The following is a 25,444-nucleotide window of genomic DNA, read 5'->3' as shown; positions in this document are numbered from 1 at the left end:
GGAGTGTTCGTTCGGTAGCCCGTCGCAATAATGCATAAGGTGTCCCGATGATAAGGCTACTTGGCGCGCAAATATTTGATGCTGCAAACATTGTGTAAGAACATCCTGAAAGCCCTGGATAATGACGAACACGAAATTCCTATCTAAAGTAAAATTTTTTTAAATACAAATAAAACAATTGTATGAGAAATATGTATATACGCATATTCGTATACGAAACTGCTGTAGCAGTTTGCGCGCGGGAAGCTTGCAAATACTTGAGCAGATTAAAGATCGTCAACGTTAATCGTGATTGACGGTGGAACTTTCCGTCGCTGTTATTAATCGTGAGTTCGATTAAGTTTCGCCCGACTTGGCGAGAAACTCCAAGTGGATTAATACCTTAAGGCGTCTCGTAAGGTACGAAACAACAGGAGGTGAAGAATTTGCATTCTGACGCCGGTCGGGCATTTAACTTCTCGGGGATCCGCGCATTAGATAAACAGTAGCCTGTCCGCAACGTGCTAGCCCTGGGGCTGTCTTGACGCGTAGCTAATTGCGTTTTCCAGGTGCGGACCCCGGGACTTTGGAAAACCGACCGTTCTCCCTCTCCTTCTCTCTCTCTCCGTGCCCTCCCTCCCTCTCTCTCTCTCCCCACGAGAACTGGCGAGGAGCGGCGACGCAAGAACGAAGAACGCTTCGCCTGAAAGACGATCCCGTGTGCAATGCCAAGTCATGCTACTTAGCGTGAGTAATACGAACGTCATTTTCCAACGAACTTTGGTCGCGTAGCAACCAAAGCGAACGGGAGCGACGTCGCGTCGCTCGTGGTATTAGGATTTTCTTAAGACATTCGCGTAGAATCTGCGCGTAGATATCGAAGATATCGAAGATGCGTTAATGGAAGGGAGGCAGCCAGGCAGGCAGGAAGGAAGGAAGGAAAGGAGCGGAGCGTTGTGTTAGAGGACCAGCACTAAATTTCATTTGCATTCCGAAGATTAATACCGGCTGCACCTGCCGGCGGTGTGCGGTGCGCGCGCGGAACGATCGATTATTTCGGGCTCGTAAATTCCAACCTTAAGCAGAAAGCGCGCGCGAGGGAGGCAACGCAGTTAATTTTACGAATAGATTGCGCCGGTATACTCCGTAAATCCCGCACTTACTTCCCAGCATCTGCGTCAGATTACACGCCGGAATATTAAAGCGTCTCGCTGGCTCTCCTCCGGTTCGCTAAGTCGACTTGACCGGTAAGCCCTAATGCGGAAATCGCAGGACAGGAGGGGGTACCTTGCGTCGTGCGCGCGCGAGGAGAAGGAACGTATAACGTGCGGCACGTTAACGACGACGAGAAACGACGTCTCGAATCCTCGGCAGAGTTGCAGGACGGCGATGGCCCTTTCGCGTTTCGTAAACATCGTAAACTGCAGCGAATCATTGGAAGTGACAGGCAGACGGCCTGACTGTTCACGAAGAACTCTCCGACATCGCGACGTTGATAGCCCTTAACTTTGCGCATGCTAATGCGACATCCAACGGGGAGACTGGGAGAGAGAGAGAGAGAGAGAGGAGGGATGTAAAGAGAAGCCCGGCCACCCTGACAACGCCGCAGCTACTTCCGTCGCTCTCGCGGACGGAACAATGAGTATCCGGGGAAACAATGGCACCGGGGAAGCTCGTACAACGGGCGAAATCGTACCTTGTTAAGGAAATTTTAGGCGAACGATGATATCATATCGCTCCTCCGTTGTTCTTCGCTCAGATTGACTTTGCTCGAGCAACGAGCTCTATAACGGCATTGTTGCTACATTTTTGTTATAATAAAATTTATCTTGGGATATTTCAACCTGCATTACTTTTCGCAGCTTGCAAGTATGCATAATATCTGTTAATCTTAAAATATCACAACCAAGTTATTATAAAAAAAACAAAAAATTTCACTGTGACATTTGTCGCAATCTTGAAGCTGCAACGAGATAGACTCTAGACATTCCGCGCGCGACACCAGTGGAATCACAAGATCGCGAACTCATGCGGTCGGGTCACGCCTATGACCGATAACGTTGTACAACGCGTGTCCGTCGTGGCCTGTTTACCGTAAAATGCAATGTTACGCATGTATACTGTTATACCACTACCGTCGCGGACGTATCGTCTGTGTCCGTATTGTTTACGGTTGGTGATGGTGGCGGCGGCGGCGGCTGCTGCTGCTGCAGCGGCTGGATGCCGCGTACGGAAAAATAATGTTGACCATTTCCATAAAGTTCATCGCTGCACCGTGCCGCTGGAGAAGACGATACCGCCTGCCATCACGGGACGCTATCTGAGTACGAACTCAAACTACGGGGGAGAGAGGGCTGGGGAAAGAGGGCGGAGGAGAGTCTGAAATAACAGTCGAGTGTACTCGACGATGTAGCGTACGGAGAGTGGAGAAACGCGCGCTATCGTTTTTCCCACGTTACCTGCCAAAAGTTTATCTCGAGTTACGAAGAGAGTACGACGTCGCCGAAGAAAACTCATTGAGAAAGAGCGGAATCAAATGTCCCTCCCGTGCACGCCCGCCCTAACTTTTCCCGCGCTTTAATCTTGTTCTCTCCTTTATTCTTCCGATCGTTTTAATTTTTCTCATTACGGACGCGATAGCATTCAAACGAATCGACTCGGAGATGATCGGGGCTAGCTCGTCCGACAGTTTTGATTGCGCAGTGAAGACCTGAATCGCAGTCGTAGATGGCTTTTTTCGATAAGAAATACTAAGAAATCAAAAGTAATTAAAGGAATTGAGAAAGAAAAGTCGCTTTATGGGTAGCAAAAGAAACGCCCTGCGTGAGTCAAACACATTTTTGCTCGAATTATAATATACATATAATATACTTGTTTTCTTACTCTCTAAATCTAAATCAGTGGAATCTTACTGATTTGCAGTACTGCTATACTTGCTATACTTATAACTGTGGTCATCAATGACTACTTTACAGTGATTCTAATTAAGAAGGGGGTACTCTCACTGAATCAGTGTATTGTCCATAAAAAACATTGCATACATCACTGAAAACAAACTATTCACTGTCTTTCAGTTAATGATACACTGTGATTCCAATTTAGAGAGTACATATCGTATTATTATTTATATACAAATTTGATTGATTTCTTCTCGAATTTAACTCACGGATGAGTTATGTATTACGGTATAAATTTACTAGGTGGTCGAGAAAAAAGCCATTTACGCGCTTAAACACACTCGATAACAGAGAGACATTGTTATCATTCCTCCCGCGAAACTAAATTCGAACCGCGAACAACGCTCGCCGGATGTTGCGAGCCGAAGCATAATTGGCTAAATAAGCGCGTAAGCCCGCGGCTTAACTTACACTCAAGAACTCGTTTCGCATTTACGCGCTCCGCTTGCTGGGCCCCGCCGCGCCGACTCGCCGCCTGAGGAGGGATCGGGAATTTCGGAATTGCGGCGTACAAGGTGTGTGTCTCGTACTCCCCTTTATCTACGAATCAATTTGGAGCTGATTTCCCTTTAACGATAATTTGATTGGGCGTTGCCTTCTGCAGCGAGTTTTCTTCAATTAAGTTTAAAGGCCTTAGCTCTAGATATTAAAATCCTATCAAAGTAACGTTTCATCTCTATTTAATACTCGTTGAGGAACAATGTTTATCTATCTCAGTTTTTATAAAGGCGAACTCGCGCGCGCACAATTTCCTGGGTATCTTCAATCGCGTTTTAATCTCGAATTACGAATCTCTTGTTTCATCTCTCGGTTTCTCTTGTTTTATCGACGACGGACAACGAACGACGACGGCCGATCGCAGAATTCACAGATTAGCCCGAGAATTCGGTAGGAGGAAGGCGGAGTGCGGGAAATCCTGCGACGCGCCCTGGCGATACCGCGCGCAGCTCGAGACTGCAGCCGCAGCGAGTGTCTCGTGCATTCGCGTGCATATATCTGAAATTGGCGAAATTGACGCGCCTGGCACTTGGGGGGCAGTGTAAATATTATGCATATCGCGGTACAAGCGAGGGAAGGGACCATCGGTAAGGGCAAGGGGAATGCGCGCTGCACCGGATGGATATCGACCGCTCACCCTCGTTTCGACGACACGAGGGACCGAACTTCTCTGTCGGCACTTAAGTGCGCTAATAACCGGAGTGCTCTCGCGTTCCATTTGGGAATGCCGCTATTCCGCTCGACAAATAGTATCCACTCCTTCCTTTTTCTCTCCCTATTTTTCTAGTAGTTTTTTTTTTCTTTAGCGTAACTGGCTGGGTGAGAACGTGCAACGATATCGTCGCCGCAGTGTGCGAAACGATCACCTTGGAGCGACGGTTTTTCAACCGCCTCCTCGACTTCCAACCGCCGCCGCGTCGGTTCACTTCCGTGGAGCATTTCAATGAGCACTCGAGATGTGTCGTGACATTTTTCTTGAAAACCAGATATAAATATGTATATCGTTTTTACATTTAAAAGTAATCATCAACGGATGAAAAAAAAAGATAGAGAGAGAGAGAAACCAGAAGGTATAATTAGCTATGAGGAAAAGTCATTACATCGCAGATTAGTTTCGTCTACCTACACCTTTTGTTTCGCTCACGTTTGTGTTGCTGCTGGAGCACTGTGTCTCATTTCGGTAGAATGTATAAATTATGGGATAGATCGGCGAGATTTCGCGGAACGTGCCGTTTGAAACATGTTCATTCTTCGTGCGCGTGTACCACTCGCGCGAACGAAATTAGTTAGCGAGTTTCATATACGTGCAAAATACGGCGACTATGATATTACCTGACCCGGGTACTCGCCTGATTTCACGTCGAAAACCCGATCTCTCCGGCTCCAATGAAAGCACGTATTCGAAATGCACCAGGTAACGACGCGATCTCTGGCCGGAAATGTCTGGTACCGTCCTTCGCTTCCGCGAGAATCGGCGACAGATACTGCCATAAACGCCTTTATCCTTAATTACCGCGCGACATAACCGTAAAACAAGCATACAGCGCGATGAACGCAAATGGAGTAAACGGCTTTGGCAACTCGCAAAATTGGATGTGCTCGATGGAACGTGCGATTACGAAGAAGCCGTCTGACTGAAGCATGCGTCTGCGCTATCGTCTTATTATTAGAAGTGCACATTTTGTCAGTCGGAGATTGTCGTTTTCAGTTAATTCGAAGTTTTCAGTTAATTCGAATAATTTTTTTTTTTTTTTTAGAAATAACATCGATATGAAACTCCAACTTTAAAACGTGAAAATATACTTGATACAAACTCATTTATTAAGATAAAAACGGAAACCATGTACATACAAGCACATCGGTGAATTAGAAACAAAGGAGCAGCGACCGATTCCATTACTTGCGCAATTTTTCGAATAGCCTCTCCATTATCCATATTGCGCGCGCTTATGGCACGGCGTGAGACAGAATCGTAATACGAACACAGGATTGTCTTCAGGGTAAATCGACTTGGCATTAACTATGAGCGTGTCATAACTATAGCTCGAGGAAATGAAATTCGCTCGTTAATAAGTGTCGTACGTGGTAATTAAAGTCACGCCGGTGCGGCGACGTGACACGAATATATTACGAGCACGCGAAAGGGTAGCCCAGACATCCTACTAGTATACCATAAATGTATTATAAAATTGGCCGTGGCTGCAGCTATACAAATTAATTGAACGGTCACGATTGTCTTTCGTGCCCGGACTGTCACGAACATCATCCCGTCGGATGATAATACCCCGCTCCGTAGATTACATCACGTGCTCGTGTAAAAATCAGGACAACGAGCAATTCGAGTTCGGTTTCCTCGCGCGGTCACGAGAGGTTGCGCGGCGTTATCTCGCTGCAGAAATTTATTTCCTGACGACTCAACGCTCTACAATTCGATATTCATGGAAAGGAAGCAAGAAGGCTCTTCAAAGTTATTCGATTTTGATGCCGGGTATGACTTTCGCGTTTTCTGAATGCAATTTTAATGCATGTTAATCGCGGAAACTCGTTTCACCAATGTTATTAAGAATTTCGAACTGAGAGGAGAAATTTAATCGACACTGTCGAATTTTGTTGCCGGAAGATACGAACTTTGCTTTTACCTTCAACGTTATTCTCGACACTCTTTTTTTTTCAATATCGAGTCGAGAGCGGGTGACGTTTACAGGCTATACAATTTAGAGGCCGCAAAAACTACTGTACTTGGGTCAAAACGAACATCGGTGCTGTCCCTTTATTTCCGCTGCGACATTGAGAACATCTACGAGCTGTCCGAAACGCGAGATAAATCCGCTTCGAGAACGAATGTCATTGATGTTGGACGGGTTAGCAGCGTTACTTTGTCGCCGTTCAAAATATGACATGGTTACGCTATTTGGCACATGGTATGCTATTTGGCCGAGTTCCTAAATGTTATCAGCATATATACGCATAGAGACATACCGAAATACATATAGAGATATGTACGTGCTAGTTCGATGCACATGATTACAGTCGATGCAACGTGGTAAACGCGAGATAAAACAAAGTAAGAATTCAAAATAGAATGAGAAAACACATGTAATATATACGGAAAGACCGATTTTGCTAAAATATCTAAAACTTTAGCTAGACCAAATCTGAAAATTTTGTTGGGCCAAAATAATTTTGGAAGACAGTTCAAGCATGACGAGAATGCAAAAAAGTTTTGACATTCTAGCAATCAGTTTGAGTGTCTCGCATAATTATTTTGATCATCTGAAAACTATTTTTAGATTTGTAAATATTTTTGCATATTTATTCAAATTTTTAGATATTTTACCGTTCTTCCCATGTGTAATAATCGAGGGGAAATTCACAGCCGGCATTGGTGTACAAAATTTCGGCAGTGGACTGCCGAAAAAAGTAAGCAGTGATCTATAATATTGACGGCATTGTCGTCAGTGGTTGGGGAGTGGTGAGCTCACTTCAGAGTCGGTTTTTCGATCATGGGGTTGAGCACAAAAATTTTTGAATACTTCGGGAAAGCTTTAGAATTCTTGTGCAGGCATTGGCGTATGATAATGGGCACGCGGTAGTGTTCATAATTGCATGGCATTGCCTTAATTTTAATATAGGATTGACGGCATTGTAGGCATTGACTAACAATAAGCATTGTCGGCAGTGTACAAAAATGTCGGCAGTGTTTTACAGCAATGCCAAAAATCGGCATTGGTGTACAAAATTTTGGGTTGTGAATTCCCCCTCGGTAATAATATAATGTGTAATAAAAAGGGCTTGTTTGTACATAGAAAAAAAAATATAAAGAAGAAAACTAATGATTCAAGTAAAATAATTAATTAAATAATTAAAAATAAAAACAATAAATCAAATAAATACGATTTTTAAAAGATTCATAAAGGAAGAAAAATTGGTGTTCCAATTTAATTTCATGTCGCATTCAATGGTGTCAGAGATCCCGGCACCGATATAACATTGCATCGCGATTACGTCGACGGTCGTAATGTTTTTCGTGGAGGGGACTTTGGTATCAGTGCCAAGGTCAGAATTTCTGTGCTAACGCGATAATGGGCGCGCGCGCGCCTTCCGACGTTGGGCTAGGTTAGGCACAAACCCTCGAGTCTTTTATTAGTCGGATGCCTTTCTACGAAACACACACGTGGGAGATTTTCCGCGTCAGACTTGTCGGCGCCGGTAAATTGTGCTGGATCTCCCGCACCCGTCGCCGAAACCCCGACTCGGCCAGGGGCGCGGCGCGGCGCGGCTCCGGGGTTAATATACGGGCCGCGTGAGGAAACGGGCTCGAGTGATTCACGACGCGATACGGCCGATAAAACGCGCGATTATTTTAGCTGCGAGAGGGCCGAGACGAATTAATGTTCCGAGGAAGACGCGCGATATATCCGCGTGCGCGAATCTCACGGGGATCTCTCCGTATGGAATCGCATGTCGGCGAAGAACGTGGCGTTTTCTTTGAGAGGATGACGGCGACCCTCATAGACGCGAGAGGAAGACGCAGACGGTTGTTATCGAGCGTGACGGCATGTGGACGTCTTTGCGACGACGACGACGACGACGACGACGCGCTATCCGATTTCGCAGCCGTTCGGATTGGCAGCTTCGGCACCGATATTGTGTACCCGGGGAAATTGACTGCGGGATCGCAAAGGGGGAGAGAAAAAGAGACTGTTTGCCGAGAGAGACGTCTATCGCCGAGAGGACGAGCGATGCGATCGATCGGTCGCGCGTTACGTTGCAATTATTCCGCGATAGGCGGTGATACATCGCGCCAGAAGCGGCGGCCGAGGTTTCGCACCTGCAATTAACTAAATAACACGGTTTCATTTCACGCGAAACGATTTATAGATCCATTTAGCAATTACAAGTTATTTCCCGGCTAGATTGCTCGTCGCGCTCTGCGCCTGCCGGCGCGCGTCGAGAAATCGCAGCTACGAAAAGCGAGAATGCCTCGTGGAGAGAAAGAGAAAGGGAGAGAGAGAGAGAGAGAAACGCGGAGGGTTCACCACGTGAGTGAGTTAGGAGAGGTAAACATTCGATACGTTTTCCGCGCAATCACGGAGATCCGGTGTTTGCGCGTATGACCATTTGTCACCTTACCTCGAACGGCCTTTTTACGCGCGCGTTTCACCGGGGATTTCCGCAATAATATGAGGAAGAGAGAGAAAGAGAACGCGCGCGTCGCGCGAATAAAGGATTCCGGGCTCTGGGTAAGAGATGGCGATTTAAAAAAGAGAATGGGGAAAAAAAGGGGAGAAAAAGTGCGGCGAGGTGAATTTCCCGAGGCTACGACCGCTTCAGCGTTACCGGACGAAATTGGCTTCGTAAAGTCGATCGCCGTGGAATGTTCATACCGTTGTGCGTTCGTATTGCCGGCGAGTTTCCACAGCCGAATTTATAATCCCGCGTGCCGGGAGCTTTCAAACGTGACGGTCGACAGTAGCGCGGCAATATGTGTGGGAAAAAAAAACGAGTACAGCGAGCTCTTTGTGCAGCGGGGTCACCTCGCGCGCGCGATAAAGCGTTCTTTTATCGGCGCGATTTCCGTCCTTACTATTGTACGGTCGCGAATAATTTCATCGTCACCGATTATACGGTTGACTGGAATTCCGGGAACGGTATAATCGATATAATTACGACGAATCCGGATTTCAGTGCTGCGAAACGGTGAACGACCGCTCGCCGATGTAATCTACGTTTATCCCAATATAGTCGAATAACGTAAAGGAATCACGGGGGAGAGGGGAGGGGGGGGGGGGGGCGAAGAAAAGATGAAGGTGAAAAAAGATTATTGCACGTATGCAGAACTAGAGCTGATCTGCTCGGCTTGAGAGCTAGCCGTTTTGAGACCGAGTTTCACCGACTCTGCAAATTTTGATTTTTTTTCTATAAATATTAAATAATTCTTTAGGATACGCAATGTCATTCTTTTCTTTATGATTAATGCACGCTAATTGTATCTTTTTCTAAATGTAAAATCAAAATAGAGGAAAAATTAATTAGAAAAGACAGGGACACTGAAATAGACAATAGCATATTCTGCTTTTCTTCGAAGGTTTGAAAAAACATCATGTAAGCATAGATCTGGAAACATCTTTCCAAAATTAAACATGTTTTATTTACATCGAAATATTTATAGACTGTCACATATATTATAGAAGTAGGAGCACTGTCAACGATTTTTTCTGTTAGAAGTAAACAATGTAGGACAACATGCCTGACATTGAAGACAACGTTGCTGATAGTAAATCAGTCTGTGTCTAAACGTTTCATAGTGAACATCGTCCACGTACCTATTTCAGAAATGTACGACTATCAGTAAGTTGTAATTTATATCAATTTTACATTTCTAAAAGTTTTTTTTCGATAAGTAATATTGTCTTAAAAATTTTCTATTTCAAAAGATATATGATTAATGTTTTAAAATATTAATACGTAAAGACTTGAGATTGATTGATAAAGTTCTAGACGAGCAATGAGTAAGTGGAATTTCGTGGGAAAAATCGTGTCTCGTATCTCCACGCCTACGTTGTGTGGCATCTGTGTAATCTCATCTGAGCAACAATTCAATGATTATTTCATGACAACAGAATGTTTGCAAGCAAGTTATCTCTATTTTTTTCTGATTTCCGCTGTGTAAATCCCTATGCGACGTAATCACCAGAGTTATCCTAATTTCTAAAAAAAATTTACTCACCAGCCGATACAATCCAGTTAACTTGACCACTGTTCCAACACTTTAGCTAACTATACTCGCGGTATTATCACTCATGGCACTCTATGATCGGCGGCACGGCACGGCACTACCGAATTTATGTGATGTATTTTCAAGTAAAGTTGTTTCGATCTCGATCGTTGCAAGCGCAAAGTGTTTGACGAGACAGCTCTGCCGACGGAAAAATTCAGCGTCGTGAGACTCCGAATAGAAATATCGTGAAAAAAAAGACGAGATGCCGCATCCGATGCGTTTATCGTAAAGCGTTTTATTCACATCTCACGATTGAACGAATAACGCGAGATTATCAGTAATTCTACTCGACACTCCCAACGCGCTCGGGATACATTAAACAATTGGCAAAACGGAGGCGACTTAATTTATGCCGACACTCGAGCGACGGACCGCGAACGTTCAACGAAATCGGTATCACAACGAAAATTGATTCACGACCGTACACGCTAAATTTTATGCTTCACACCGATCGCTCGCCACTGGATTCAACACTTTCGACATTTTCGATGCTTCTTGAAAACGTTAATAAGCGATTTGCGAGACAAAGGCAGCTTCATGCCGACGCTAAAATCTTCCGACGGGAAGCAACTGGCGAAATTGATATCGCGAAGAACGGGTTAATCCGCGACCGTAGCCGTCAATTTTATGCTTCGCGATGATGGTCCACCACCAGATTCACATTTCCGACGAGTCTGAAATACATCGAGCGAATCGCGAGTCGCGAGACGCATGCAATTTCACTCCGACTCTATAACATAACCTCCATCCGACGGGTCGCGAGCGTGCACCGAGACGCAATTGACGAGATCGGTATCACGATGGATGAGTTGATCCGCGATCATACACTCCGATTTTATGCTTCATGATGATCATTCGTCATCGAATTCACCACCTTGAAGTACGTTCAATGATTCGCAAGATAGAAGCAATTTCACGCCGACGCTAGAATCTAACCTCCATCCGACGGATCGCGAACGTGCGCCGAGACGCAATTAACGAGACGGACGGACTGATTCGCGCTAATTTTATGCTTCACATCGATCGCTCGCCACTGGATTCGATACTCTCGCTGATCCTTGGAAACGTTATTAAGCAATTCGCGAGACGGAGGCAACTTCACACCGGACACTCGAGCGACGGGACGCTAGCGTCCGACGGGACACTTGGCGAAACTGATATCGCGAAGAACTGATTGATCCACGACCACACACTACGATTTTATGCTTCACGACGATCGTCCATCGTCAAATTCAGCATTCCCGACATTCTCGAAACTACACTGAGCGCTTCGCGAGACAGAGACAACTTCACACTGAGCTGGCGCTAGAACTTAACCTTTTCGACAGACCGCGAGCGTCCGACGGGACGCAACTGGACGAAGCCGAAAATACCGAAATCGCGAAGGACGAATTGATTCGCGACCATACACTCCGATTTTATGCTTCACGACGATCGTCCGTCGTCAAATTCAATACTGTCGACACACTACACTGAGCACTTCGCGAGACAACTTCACACTGACGCGATGCTAGAACAACACGCAATTAGCGACACCGATTTCGTCCCGCCGACGGGACGACTTTGTGCTTCACATTTGCGCTGACTTTATACTTCACCACGATCGTCCGTCGGCGAATTTAACATCCTCGACACTTCCAGCACGAAATTTATGTTGAACGAGGAAAAATATGCGTGAAATGCGGGATGATGCCTCCCCGCGACATCGATGCCGCGACGTTGGTTGTTAACTGACCGACGCTCCGCTAGAACCCATGACGTCACATCGATAATCATCATGGCCGTTCAAATTTCCGGGAAAACAAAAAACCAGCCGCGTTGTTTTCGCATCGTTGCCCCGTCCGCTAATTAACATTTCTATTTTGTATTATTCCGTAATCTGCTCGATATCATTCAGTAAATGTTTCATTTTACAATTTTAATTTTCTTAGTTTTTTATATCAAAGTATGTAATCACGGCTGTTAAATAGATTATTTATAACCAATAGTTGTTCATTATTCATCTCGTTAGTTTCACATCTGTTTTACATTACGATGAAAAAATTATACACAACTGGCTTAATGTCAAGTCGAAACAATCGTATGATAGTTAAGATGTAACTTTTAATCGAAATATCGGGAAGATATTTTCTCTGGCGAATTATGTATTAAAAACGTTAAGATAAACATTTCACATTAAAATTTTGCTTAGTTCTTTGCTCTTTAATTATTTTCTCTTAATTTTTAATTTTGAAGCCAAAAATCTTGAAATATTTTTTTGAACACTTAAAATGTTCCTCGAAAACATTTGTTGGAATATTCGATAGTTTGATGTTATTTTCGACGCATACACATGTCGCGCGCGTCACATTAGTCACCGCGGGAGATGTTATATTTTTAATCTTGAAGGAAAGACCCGCGCGCCGAAGAATAAGATCGATGATCGACGGACCGTAAGCGCATTTATCATCGCGTAGAAAAATAAGCGACGACAGGTCGAGCCTATAAATGTAGTTTCGCATTAAGAATCGCAGGGAATCGATCATACGCAGATGCCCGCGGACAAAAATACCGGATTGACAAAGCGAGATATATACATTACACTTCACCACGTCATCTACTTTCCTTTATTATTCTCAGAAAACCCATCCCGATTATACTTATTATACTGACAATTAAGACACAATTAAATTGCGATCGAAAATTTCTGATTAAATTTTCGCCAGAGAAAATATTGTTTCAATTTTCAACAGAAAATATCCGTGGTCTGCACCCATTATCGAACACTCGATGGATATCATCGAAAACAAACTCCGAATCGAAAGCAAAATATTGTCGTAATGTTTTACCGCGCGCAGCAGTAGCAGCAGCAGCAGCTCGTGCACGAGAGATACGCGCGCGTAATTTACCATCTCTTCCGCTAGTAAATGTCGGTAAACGATGCGCGGTATCTCTGGGGCTCATCCGTTTTGCGTAACCCCCAGTTTCCGAGCCGGCATTGCCGTAAAGTCGAAAGAGCCATCTCTCCCTCTCTCTTCCTTGCTCTCTCTCTCTCTCTTCCTTCTTTGTCTTCCTGCCCGGTCATTTTGAAGAAACTTCCGGTCAGTTCTAACTTCGGACCAGTTCTATTTGTATCACGAGCGCTATACACGAAAACTCGAACAGGTTGCACAAAAGCCTTTTACCTCTTTTTCCATTTGCTCTTTCTCTGTCTCTAAGTATCTTCTAAATATCCAGGTTTATCCAGTATTCATGAAATTTACTTCGAGAAAACGGTTTATATAATCGATATAAATAATATCTGTATAAATTAAAATACTAAAAATATAACTGTACAAAAATTATTTATCGCTGTTTTATTCGGTTTGAATCTTAAAACAACATGTGTGTGTGTGTGTGAGACTCTCGAAAATTCTCGACTTGCCTCAATAAAAAATTTAGATCTCTTTTTACGCGAAAGCAATCTCAGATCTGATGACATTAAAGAGAAACGTGTACTCCGATCACATGTTTTGTGACGTCTCGTGCGATGCAAACTCACAAATTCCGATCTATCGGATTTTCGTTTATGATTCATCTCGTAAACGCGAGCTATTACGGGAAATTTTTGCATGCAAGACTCCCCCTCCCCCCACCTTTGATATCGCGTTGGCGCGCATGGATAATGCCGTCGTGTTTTTGTCGTTAAAATAAAAGGCGGGAAAAGACCGGAGGTGTATACGTCCCTCAACGTCGAGCATCAAGCGAGCTCGCGTCACCGTTCGTAAACGCCGCAGCATGGAAGGGACATTAGGAGCGAAAATGCAGGAAGAGAGAAGGAATTTTTCGAGTGACGCTCTTACGGAAATTAAAGTTTTGACAGGCGGCGCGATAACAGCGAAATAAACTCGCTTTGCTAATTCAATAACAACTAATTGACGTATTGCGTTTTGCGGAAGATTCGATGTAATGAAACACATAACACGATAAATGCATTATGGTTGTCGCGAGATGTGAGTAAAACATGGGGACAACGCGAGATCTCTCATGAAGCATAAAATTATTAAAGGGGACATAAGGATACCGCAAAATGCCGTGTAATCGATTTTATTCATCGCGAAACACGTGACACCTGTTCCGGGAAAACAGCAGTGACATCCATATCGATTTCGCGGTATCAACTTTTTCCCTCGCGTTTTCTGCGCACTAACTTATTCGAACTTTGCTCCGGAGGAGATATCGGTTTTTGGGGTTGGCGCTAGGATAAACCGGAGATACTATTCTTGTAACTGGCAATCTCGGGGAAACTTCTGGCTAGTATGAAACTCGTTCCTCCGCTTGTATTACGACCACTTGTCCTTTCTGACATCTCGTCCTCAGCCTTGATGGTCCATGCAACCGGACGACGAGTTCGTTAGATATTATCATAGGCAATATCATTGTTGATACACGAAAAAGCGTACTTGCCAAATGTCGCGTCTACAAATGTCGCGTCTATACAAACTGATTCCCCGATTTTCGAAATCTTCCTCCGTTCGCAGGGAGAATGCTTAAATAGATAAATCGATCAAATCTTTTCTAACGTTTAAAAAAAAATTTAGATATTTTTCGAAGCTCTGTGTCTCTTATTTTTTCCGTTTGGATTTGCATTAGTACATTGGGTACAGTTATCGTTTACTGTACCTTAACAGCGCAAAATATCGTAAAAATATTCTAAGAATATTTTCGATATCGTTCTGTTAGGGTACAGTAATCGCAAATAGTGCGGTCGATTATGCACCGAATAATTTTCTGCAGCATAAATATTTCTCGACGTTATCGAGTAAAAAAAAAATTGTAAAGTCTCGCGTTTACTCAAAGTCGCACTGCAAGCGAGACGTACGCACGACCACTCGCGAAGTCATCGCATTATCGCTATCGTCTCATTATCAATATCGGATTCGTTTAATCGTATAGTAGAGTCGATCGATGCGGCACGTGTTCTCGCTACGCTCTATCGTTCGCGCGGTGTTGCAACAGAGGTATAGCTTTCCGCAAGCTGCGCGGTGATAATAGCCATAAAATCAGGTATGCGCGCGCCGGTGAATATTTACGAGTTTTAGCACAGCTGATCGCATACCGAGCTCACGTATCGCAACATGTTCCGCCACAGTGAAACAATCCGTGACGCAGGTACGAAAAATTTTAATTCACATTTATATCTTCGTTATCGTGTTCGCCTACTGAAAAACTATCTCGATCCTTGAGATCGTTTTTCGTCAGTTAACAACTGACATTACGCTTCACTATCGAATCTCTACATTTGAAATGGTACAAAGGTCAATTTCACCTTTGCGATCATTTTCCGAATTAATAACAAGATCGATGCTCTTAAGCCGAGATAAGAAGACAGAGAGATCAAGAGCCGAAACCCATCGTGAACGCGCGCGCGTGTGTGTGTGTGTGTGTGTGTGTGAGAGAGAGAGAGAGAGGGGGGGGAGGGGAGGAAGAAAATCTGGTAAAGAGGAAAAGAGAGCACACGGCGGGCAGTGCATATCGCGCAGGAGCTAACAAATTGCGTTCCCGCGTTAAAGGAGCGAGAGAAGGGACCCTTGTCGGAATTATTGAGCCCGGCTGGTCGGATCGATACCTCTTTCCCGACTCGTCGTCGCGCGGATGACGAAAGGTACACTCCGCGCGCTGGGGCCTTTGTCAGGAAGCCCGCCGCCTCTCTTGCCAAGAGTCTGCCTCCTCTTCCTTCGGGATGCACCCGAGCGGCGCGCGTTCTCGCCCGGACGAGCGAACGTCGCCTTGTCCGCGGCGGCACGTGCAGCTGCCGTTCTCCTCCGCGTGGTTCTCGCCATCGCCTTTGATAAAACAGAGCTCGATGCGACGCCGCGAGAGACGCGAGCCGTCCGCCGCCGCCATGCGGCGCCGTGCTGTACGGTACCGTGGAACGATAACCGCGAACGTCGATTGATTACGCGCCGATAGTAAAACATCGCGGCCACCGTAGGGGTCGGAGGGCATCTCGTCGAGATACTATCTTCACGGCGCGATCGTGCCCACGAGTAACACTGGCGATAAGGACGATTTTTTGGCGTGCGTCGCGATAACCCGCTTTGTAACGTACGTGCCGCAATCTGGGTTATCGCGAATTAAATACGGAATAATGAGGCGACTCGGAGCCGCTCGTCCGTCGTCATCTCACTTCGCAAAATTCCACCGTTATAACTTGGAAAGTACTATCTCTTTGATGTACGCTTATCTCCCATTCGAGCTTCATCTCGAAATGAGCTTTTTCGGTAACCGGGCAACGACTGAGATCGATCTTCGTGCGGAGGAGTATAGTCCGAAGAACAATCCCCTCCGGTGAATCCTCTCGGTATCGCTGTTACGCGGTTTTGCGTAGTAAAAAGTGAGTTGGCGATAATGTATCACTACTTTGTGCAACAACTTGATAGTTGATGACATGCCCCTCGTCTTTACTTTGTTAACGCGTTATCGGTCTGTCACATTTTTACACTTTTGACAGGAATCAAGTACGTCGATTAGCATTGTCGAACGTGTGGTTATCGTTATCGTAAGATCGTTTTTGCGATGGTCATTGAAAACCCATCGTCAACTGGTCTCATTGCAGTGCCGTCGGTATGGCAGCAGACTCCGCTGATACTTCCTTGCTAACGAGCGCCATCGAAGAAGATCCGACGGAGAGTCCAAATGCGAACCACACGGAACAATCCGAGATCTGCCACCACCACCATCATCAGCCTCGCAAGGATGTCCCAAAGAAGCACTGGGGAGATCAAAACGGCGCGCTATTGCGCGACTTCGACGAGGTGATCGATTACATCGATTATTCCAGCCTGATTTGGAGCTGGTTATCAAGAATATGCAGTAAGTCTGATATACATATTTTTTCTTTCAAACAGAGTTCATACCTGTGCCCTCAATGGTTATTAATTGACATTGAAAATATTAGTAACGACAATAATAATGGGAAAAGGAAAAAAAAATGTTATGCGAAGCGATTTTAATTTCGATGCGATACCAAAGGGGTATCCGGCAATATATATTCGGTTCTGAAATCTCGGCTTTGAAAGATTATAATCGCGATAACTCGAGGAAGAGACGGGAGCTTATGCGATTCCCGTGGAATCGATTTCCATGCATCGGATTGCTTTAAGCTCGTATTTCGCGACACGCTTATCGCGCCGAGGAATGGAACGGTCGGGTTCGATAACGCAGATTACGCTGAGACAATTTTACAAATAATCGCTTTTTTGATTATATTACGACACGGTTGATATCAAGATGTTACGTCAAATCATCGTCAATACTGGCGATACGCTCGCGTTGGCCGAAACGTTAACGAGTAGTCTGATAAGCTGTTACTTTTGACGTTATTGTTATAACAATGCTTAAAAAGATAAGCTCCCGTTTCATTTCTGACCTTGTAAAGACTCTGCTTACAAACAAACGACGGGAAGCGTCCGAGTCTCACGCGAGTTCGCGAACGGATGTTCCTCCGAATGCATCTGTAATTAATGTTTACTAATCAATGTCTCTTACATGTCGAGCGTTGTTGCGATCAAGGTTTGTTTTACCACAACTCATTCTTTCTTGACCATCTCATTTATATGTTTGCAGTGTAGCTTTGGATATGAGTATATTGTCGATCCGAGGTAAGACGTACTATTTATGCGAGACCCTCTGCTCCCATCCCATTTTCACGTTTGCGCTCATATTCACGTTAAACTTTTAGACATCCTCAAACTCTTCCGTACCGCTGATAACCAGTAATACTCGTTTTCCAATAATGCTAGCGAACTATATCGTACGTTTTTCGCTTTGGCGCTAATAACAGGCTTCTTCGAAAGAGGTGTAAACTCTCGTTTGTGGAAACGTGAATAGCGTAAGGACGATCACATAGTTCCCCTGAACGGTGACATTTAATCCTTGCTTAAATCAGCAAGGAGCGGTAAGTCACGCTTACCGGCACGTGTGCTTGAATTTGTAATGCTGTATAGTCCGTGTTGCAAAGTTCTGGCTACGTATGTTTCGCTAAGTCGCAATGTATGCACGAGCAGATTATTTTAATTTATACGATACGCCCTGCACGATACCGTAGCGATAAGAATGGGCTTTACACATATCAATATTTATTATCTTTAAAAAAAATTTACTGTTTTCGTTCATTATCTGTGTACATTACGCTATCTATGTTATATTATATTTCGAAGCTTATTCAAGAGTTAATAATTCTTTCAGTTATTAAAAATTTTACATTTTTATCAGATTTTCTATATTTTTCTCGTCGATCCTTGTCTATGATAATGTCCTTTAATCGATTTTTATATCTAACAAAATATTGTATATTTTGAATAAAAATAAATGATTTATAAGGGAAGGTTTGTACCCAATTTGAATTACATACTAAATATTTACACTTTTCTACATATTTGTATATATTTTTATACCTACTATATTTCTTCATACGATATTTTAAATATTTGGCGTTATAACTTTTATATTTTTGTCATGTGTACCTGCATGTCGAGATACGAGCATGTAGTTTTTGCATTCCGAGGACAAAATTGTTGGTTTTAGATTCTAATATGCTGTATTTGAAGATGCGCAATAGGCATAGAACAATAAGATAGTAGGGGCATTAGAAATCAGATTGATAAGATAAGAATAAAGTATCAATGAACACGTGGCTATAACAAACGTGCTATGTAAAGACGTTAGGCACCTTTATCATTTTACTAGATCACAGATAATTGCGTATGTATCGCGCGTTAAAATGTTTATATTAATCTGGCAGGAAATAAAATTATTAAGAGGCATTCTGCTCTTCGATCATATCTCCATCGTTATTCGTATCAAAGGTTATATCATTGTCATCATGACGAGTGTCGTACAATTAGACTCACACGCTGGTAAAATTTAATCGATCTCGCAAATGATTCGATTAATCATACATTGATTAATTCAACTTGACTCGGTAATTCTCAGTATTTACGCTGATTGCAGTTTGCACGTAGTACGTAACGAGATATGCGTGGCTTCCCGGAGAAAGCCGACTTCGGTGAAAGATCGTTTTGCTTAATATACACAACGCATCATTAAACGCCTCGAGCGATTTAGCGAGCGAAGAGAGATGACAAAAAATCGAGCGGATCGCGGTCACAGGAGCTGGTGGAGCGAGGTAAACGCACTTGGGTTTGTTTACTGCGCAGTTTGCGCGCCGACACGACGGGAAAGAAAAGGAAACGGTCGAGAGTGAACGACCGTGCCAAAAAGTCGACTCCGTTCCACCTTCTGTCGCGTGATGTGCGCCTTTTACGATTTTAAATTACTAATAAACCGTTCGAGACTGCTAGGCGCTGTGCGACGTACTTTGGCGTTCACATAAAAATTGTTTGAGTCATTAATCTTTTAGGTACTACCACGGGTATTCCGTGTCCGACCGATTTCTATTTATGGAAATTTCTCAAAATTTCAAAGATAAATAGATTATACTATTTTTTTCCAAAAAAAGTATAAACAATTTGTTCTATAAATTTGGAATCATGTTCATTTTTAGAATTTTTAGAAAATTTTTTAAACCACTTTAAATAGGTGAAAAAAGTGATCTCGAAATCGATAGACTCATGATGATATCCTTTTTTTACATGGTACTTGAGAGTTAAATCTCTTGTGTAGAGTACGTTTCGTCGCAAGCTATGTCACGCAACTGGCATACGCAAAGATCCCGCGTTGACCGACTATTCCTTGTCACGTATTAGCATGCTTTGCGACGCGTTAATTTACATCGAGACCTCGAATCAAATTGGCACAGTTCGTCACAAAAGCAGGACCGTGTATCATTTACGAATCCATCGGTGAGATTTATTATCTCTAAATACTAAGATAGGATCGAGGTCGCGTTGCGTGGCGATGCGTGTATGCGTAGTACTGTTTCACGGGGGACCACCTCGCCGACAAATGCGAACAAATAAACCGAGCAGGCGGAAGAGGCAGGGAAAAAGGAGAAACGAACGATACGGTCGCCGCACGGCCACCCACATGCGTTTGCCCGAGACATAAATTGCAAGTCAATTATGCACCGGGTGCATCCGTAACGACCGGATGCGCGAGGCTGATTCGGCGCTTCATGATCTTCTCCGATGTAGAAAACTCGCTTTTAACTGAATATCTGAAAATTCTTCGAAAAGTTGCCGAGGTACACGCAAACGCGTTGAGATCGATTATCAATTTCCGCGTAATCGTTTCACGTGTGAGATGATAATAAAAATATTTTTCTTTCGATAAGGGCAGGCGCATATACAATCGCGACAGTGTTTGTCATTATCTTTACCGACACGATTATAAATTTCCACGTTCTCATGTTACACTTCAAGGCCACGTCGTCGTATTGTCACATAAACGACGAGGAACGAGAAATCGCGAGGTGTCGAAGAAGCCGCCGCGTTGTTTTGCGGAGGCAATTTTGTCCGGGCTAATCGGCACCGCACCGATTACGTTCTCGTTCGCTTTCGCCGTTATACAAGGTGTTGAAAATTTGTTGAAAGTTTGAAGAAAACAGATCGACAGAATACCCATCGATAGAAATAAGTGAACAGATCTTAATGATAGTGATTTTTCACTGAGAGAAAAAGTTTTAATGAAAAAAATACATTTTCTTAACACCATATTTTGATGCAAGCATTTGTTCTGTTTAAGAAAAAATATTTACTTTTAAGTAAATAGACATATTATCTTAAGTGTATATAATAAATTTGTATTTTTTATATTTTTTAAATGATGATTTTACAAATAAACTAATAATATTATTAAACTTAAATAAATTGATTTCTTAGATTTAAAAGATCTGATAAAATAATCTTGAATATAAAAACAGTAAATATTTTCTAAAGTACAAGAAAAAAATTACTTGATTAGAAATTATTTCTTCATTTTATTTACATAAATATGTTAATTAAGAAACTTGATTGCAAGTAAATAAGCTATTAGAAATCTACCGTAAATAATTTTTTTTTGTTACGTAAATTTTTTTTTGTTTTACGATATTTTTTCTCTCGGTATAGAACTGTCGGCACGCTATATTTTATTCGATAAAAATATGTATTTAATACTACAATCTAAAAAATCATAAAGAAAATAATATCTAGTTGAATAACAACAACGACGTAATAAAATCCTATCGAAGAAGAAAGCTATTGTATTTAAGTAAAATAAAAATAAAAAAAAGAAATATTTCGGTAAAATCATCTCAGTTTTTGACGAGAAATATCGTCCTGTTGAAATGTGATTGCTTCCAAACACCTTGTATAAGACCGGCACGCAGCCAATATTGGTGCCGAGAGGGTTTCATGCGCAGTCTGCCTCGGAGATCCCGATGGAACTCATCTCGTTAGGTTTTACGGCTCTTTACTTTCGCGGCGTCCGAACGCTTTTTACTACTCGGCCGTCTAGCAGCATTAATCATAAATCCATCTCCCGGGATCCTTCGTCTCGTTTCGTTTCGTCCCCTTAGCTGTCTCTCCTATTCACTTTGCCCTCCGCGCGTTTTCGTCCTTCACATCCCTCTCGAGATCATCATTTATGAAATGCTAAACTTTCTTTGCGCGCGATAACGCAACAACACGAGAAAAGTAATCTAACAATCAGATGACAGATACGATCGTTTTCACTTCACTTTTCGGCCGCTCGTGTTTCGAAGTGAACGAAGATGTGTTTGCACATATACAAACAAATAAATTGGCAGAAACAATGAACAAAGCGAATTGATTTATCTGCGATCATTTCAGTTGCGACCTTCAACGCATTTTAGTATTTGAGAGTAAGCATTTGGCTTCTTGTCAGTGCGACAATAAATTACAATTAAGAAAAAGTTATGTATAAAATATTGAAGCTTTTTGATTCGATTAAAACGGGCGGCGTCATGGTACTCACGGTATCGCGGAGATGCAGAGCGAGAGCTCATGGGAGAAGTGGTATTATTAGAAATATCGATATCAGATACCGAGAGAGAGAGAGAGAGAGAGAGAGAGAGAGAGAGAGAGAGAGAGAAGGCGGGAGGAGGGAGAGAGAAAAAGATGGTAAATGTGCTCTCGCGGCGACAAGCACCACATGTCTGCGGTTTGCGGCTATCAAACGATACGGGAGAAAGATCATCGATCATCGTTGCTCCAGTCGCGCAACAAGTAAAGGCACCGCGGATCACGAAGTTCGCCAACTTCTTTCTGCGAGAACTCACTCCGAGAAAATTTGGAACACCTGGCGTCTCGTTTCCGGTTGAACAATCATTTTTTACGACTGCCACCGTGACGATTATCGCGAAACGAGAATAGATTTAACAGCACGATAATTTTTATTTCGCGTATAATAAAATGTACTTTCGCGGGAAATAATTGAACATGCCAGCTTTGCTTTCTCTCTCTCTCTCTCTCTCTCCACGCTTACGAAATGGCAATTTTGGAGGCTTCCGATATCGCGTTTCGATTTATAATCGTTGAAATCTGAAGCATACGCGACTGCGCGAGTCACCGATATTTCCGTTCTGTTGAACTAAACTTCTCGAACTTCATCCCGCGTATCTCTGGCACGATTATATCGATTCGCAATGCGGTTTGTTCCGTAACATATCAAAAATAGCTTCCCGTAATTTTTTTTAATACGCTACACACGGTTTCATGTTACGATTAGTTCATTCAAATTTCCATAAAGAAAAAATTGCTATTTGACATTTGGAATTCAAAGATATCTCGTAACAAACGATTGCTGATTTATTTTGTAACATCACACGTGTGTGCTTGGTGTAAAACTCAAATAGATACGTGCTGCTTGTTCGTGAATCTTCGCAGTTTCATTTAACGATTCGTGCGGTTATGATGTAACTTTGACTCTGTTATTTTAGTAGCGCAGTTTTTCAGTTTTCTTATACGTTACAAAGACGTTGCAATATAAGTTCTAGAATAATCTCGATTCTATGTATCAGTCCTCTATTCAAGAAATGAGAAAAAGGATATCCTGGTTTATAAAGTACAGGGTAAACGAAAAATCGGACAGGTAAAATATCTCGAAAACAAGACACTGGAATTATATTTTTCACGTAATATGATTTTTCTAATTATTTTGCACATAAAAGTATTAAGACAGAGTTATCGAAAAATAAATTGTTTACGCGATGTTTTAGTTTTATGTCGAAATATTTCAAACCAAAGTATAAAGATATCTCGTAAATAATTAATTTTTCGATAATTTATCCTCAATATTTTTACATGTACAATAATTAGAGGACTCATATTACGTAAAAATCATATAATTCCATATAAAAAATAGTGATAACCTATTAACTTGAAAAATTGATTTTTTTTTAAATCATTTTTACTATTTATTTTTTTTCCAGTTCACTTTTGTATAAAACATTTGTTTCTCAAATATCTTGTTTTTGGAATATTTTACCTATCCAATATTTTTCGTTCATCCTGTATATTGCATGACAGTCGTCTAATTTTCGTGGTCTTTTGTTTTTCTAAAAATTTTGGGAAAATCCAATTTAATTAACCGTGTAAAATTATCATAAATTTATAAAAGAACTATACGATCATTGTGTACTAGTGATGGAAACTCGATTTCCTATTTTTCTGCGCCTTTGTATAACAACAGTCTTTTTTCTATAAATGGTCAAATTGTTATGTCAATAACAAGGAAATTGTCGGGATAACATAATCAGCCAAAATTATGTAGAACGGTTTATTGCATACACGTCACAGTCCGCGATATCTCGATCGAGTCGTTACCAGTCGTTGCGTCAGTCAGTGCTCATTCGTCAGAATGTGTGTCGTGAATGGCCTTCGGCTTCGACGTTATTTCGTCGATACTTCCTTTGAGGAGCGTCGATGAAGTGAACGGCCGTGAGTGCGCGTACAACGTGAATACGAGTTATGTGTTTCGACTGTCAGTCAGCCAGTTAGTCACGATCGTTAATCATGTCGGTGAGTTTGATTGGTGCGCTTTCACGATCTTCAGTGATATTAGAACGAAATAATTCGTCCAGCCTGGTGGACTTTCGCACGATTGGAAACGGTAAAGTGAATTACTCCGGGATGATTTTTGACGCGATTCGATTCAAATAGCTTTTCCTCGTTTCCTTCGAAATTATATCGAATAATGCGCATTTTATTTGCAAACTTTCCTTCTTTTACACAGATGTGACTGTGGCAATTGCTTTGAAATTAATTAATTGAAGACACACAAATTTTGACGAATCGGAGTTGCATATATGAATGAAAGAATCATGTTCCTTTTTTAACTTCAAATAAGTTCCTGCTTAGCGAAGTTTTAATTGAAACTTAATTTTCAGATGTTTACTTACGAATATGAAAAATAATCGAGTACTGAATTGCGAGACAAGATTAATCGACTCATTGCTCTTAAAAAAAAAGAACTGATAAAGTGTTTCAATAAACTGATTACTGTATCACTTAACGATGAAATATCATCAGTTACTGATGTAATAATTAATCAAAATCGAATGTTCTTTCGTTAATTTGAAATAGTAGTTTCTTAATTGTCTTTTAATTTGAAGATTAGTTGTATGCATAGGTATCAAAACATTGGTTACCGAGAAATTAACTGCAAACTGAGCAGCAAATCGATGGACAAACGGAAGCGCGGTGAAACTCACGGATGTGTATAGCCGCGAGGTATAGACATCTCAGTCGAGCGATATCAGAGATAAGATGGAAAGAAGCAGATGACTTTGCGCTAATAATTAGAGACTTTGTTTGGACAACCTTCAGCTCGTGGGAGGTTAACGCGGAGTGTTGTAAAAAAATTCCGCGTTTCGCATGTTGTTACTGACGCCAGCTGTGTTATCGCCGCGTTATTGACACAGGCGTGATGAAGTGCACGTACGCTGTTGCGTTTCCTCCGTTCCTTTTTTTTTTTTGTCGTGTGTGACAAGCCTATTACACATTTCACAGAAGGCGATACGAACGAGCCCGCCGCGATACGCGGACAGACGAGTCGAGAATACATTCGATCGTCATAGTAGATTCCACTTGAACGAAATAAACGGCGCGGCGCGTTGAATGAAAGAACTCGCGCAGATTAGATAAAGCGCCTCGCGCGAGTTGCGATATCGCGGGAAGAACACACTTCCCTGTATCGGATATCTTGGAACACTCAACGTAGAGTCGAATGGCAGATTCTTTGATATCTTTTCGCGTCGCGCGGGAAAGGTCAGGAAGAGTGTGGCGGATCGCAATCGACACGTGTG

The 25,444-nt window shown here is 42.6% G+C and overlaps 2 protein-coding genes across 13 annotated transcripts in view; one reads left to right on the top strand and one right to left on the bottom strand.

Moving 5' to 3' along the window:
- The window catches only part of LOC105197151 (growth factor receptor-bound protein 14), a 273,307-nt gene that overhangs the window by 39,683 nt on the left and 208,180 nt on the right, over nt 1-25,444 (top strand). The window contains exons 2-3 of one of the 4 annotated variants that reach the window (XM_039458098.1): nt 549-726; nt 16,793-17,049. In XM_039458098.1, the coding sequence (XP_039314032.1) occupies nt 16,803-17,049 (247 nt within the window). In that variant the 5' untranslated portion in view covers nt 549-726; nt 16,793-16,802. Of the gene's footprint in view, nt 1-548; nt 727-9,756; nt 9,786-16,792; nt 18,134-25,444 lie in introns of those variants that run through there. The other 3 variants (XM_026135789.2, XM_026135790.2, XM_039458100.1) reach the window with 3 other exon arrangements.
- LOC105194313 (SET and MYND domain-containing protein 4) overlaps nt 1-25,444 on the bottom strand; it is a 123,185-nt gene that overhangs the window by 88,453 nt on the left and 9,288 nt on the right. The window contains exon 1 of one of the 9 annotated variants that reach the window (XM_039458091.1): nt 10,165-14,591. The exons of 6 other annotated variants lie outside the window; for them this stretch is intronic. Coding sequence is in view for 1 of the 3 variants with exons in the window: in XM_039458089.1 (XP_039314023.1) it covers nt 3,348-3,368 (21 nt within the window). In the remaining 2 variants the exon portion in view is untranslated. Of the gene's footprint in view, nt 1-3,347; nt 3,890-10,164; nt 14,592-25,444 lie in introns of those variants that run through there. 2 more of the 9 variants (XM_039458096.1, XM_039458089.1) reach the window with 2 other exon arrangements.

Source organism: Solenopsis invicta, chromosome 15 (assembly GCF_016802725.1).
Source record: "Solenopsis invicta isolate M01_SB chromosome 15, UNIL_Sinv_3.0, whole genome shotgun sequence".
Lineage (NCBI taxonomy): Eukaryota > Metazoa > Arthropoda > Insecta > Hymenoptera > Formicidae > Solenopsis > Solenopsis invicta.
The sequence above is the reverse complement of the archived record's forward strand: the minus strand, read 5'-3'. Positions and strand labels throughout refer to the sequence as shown.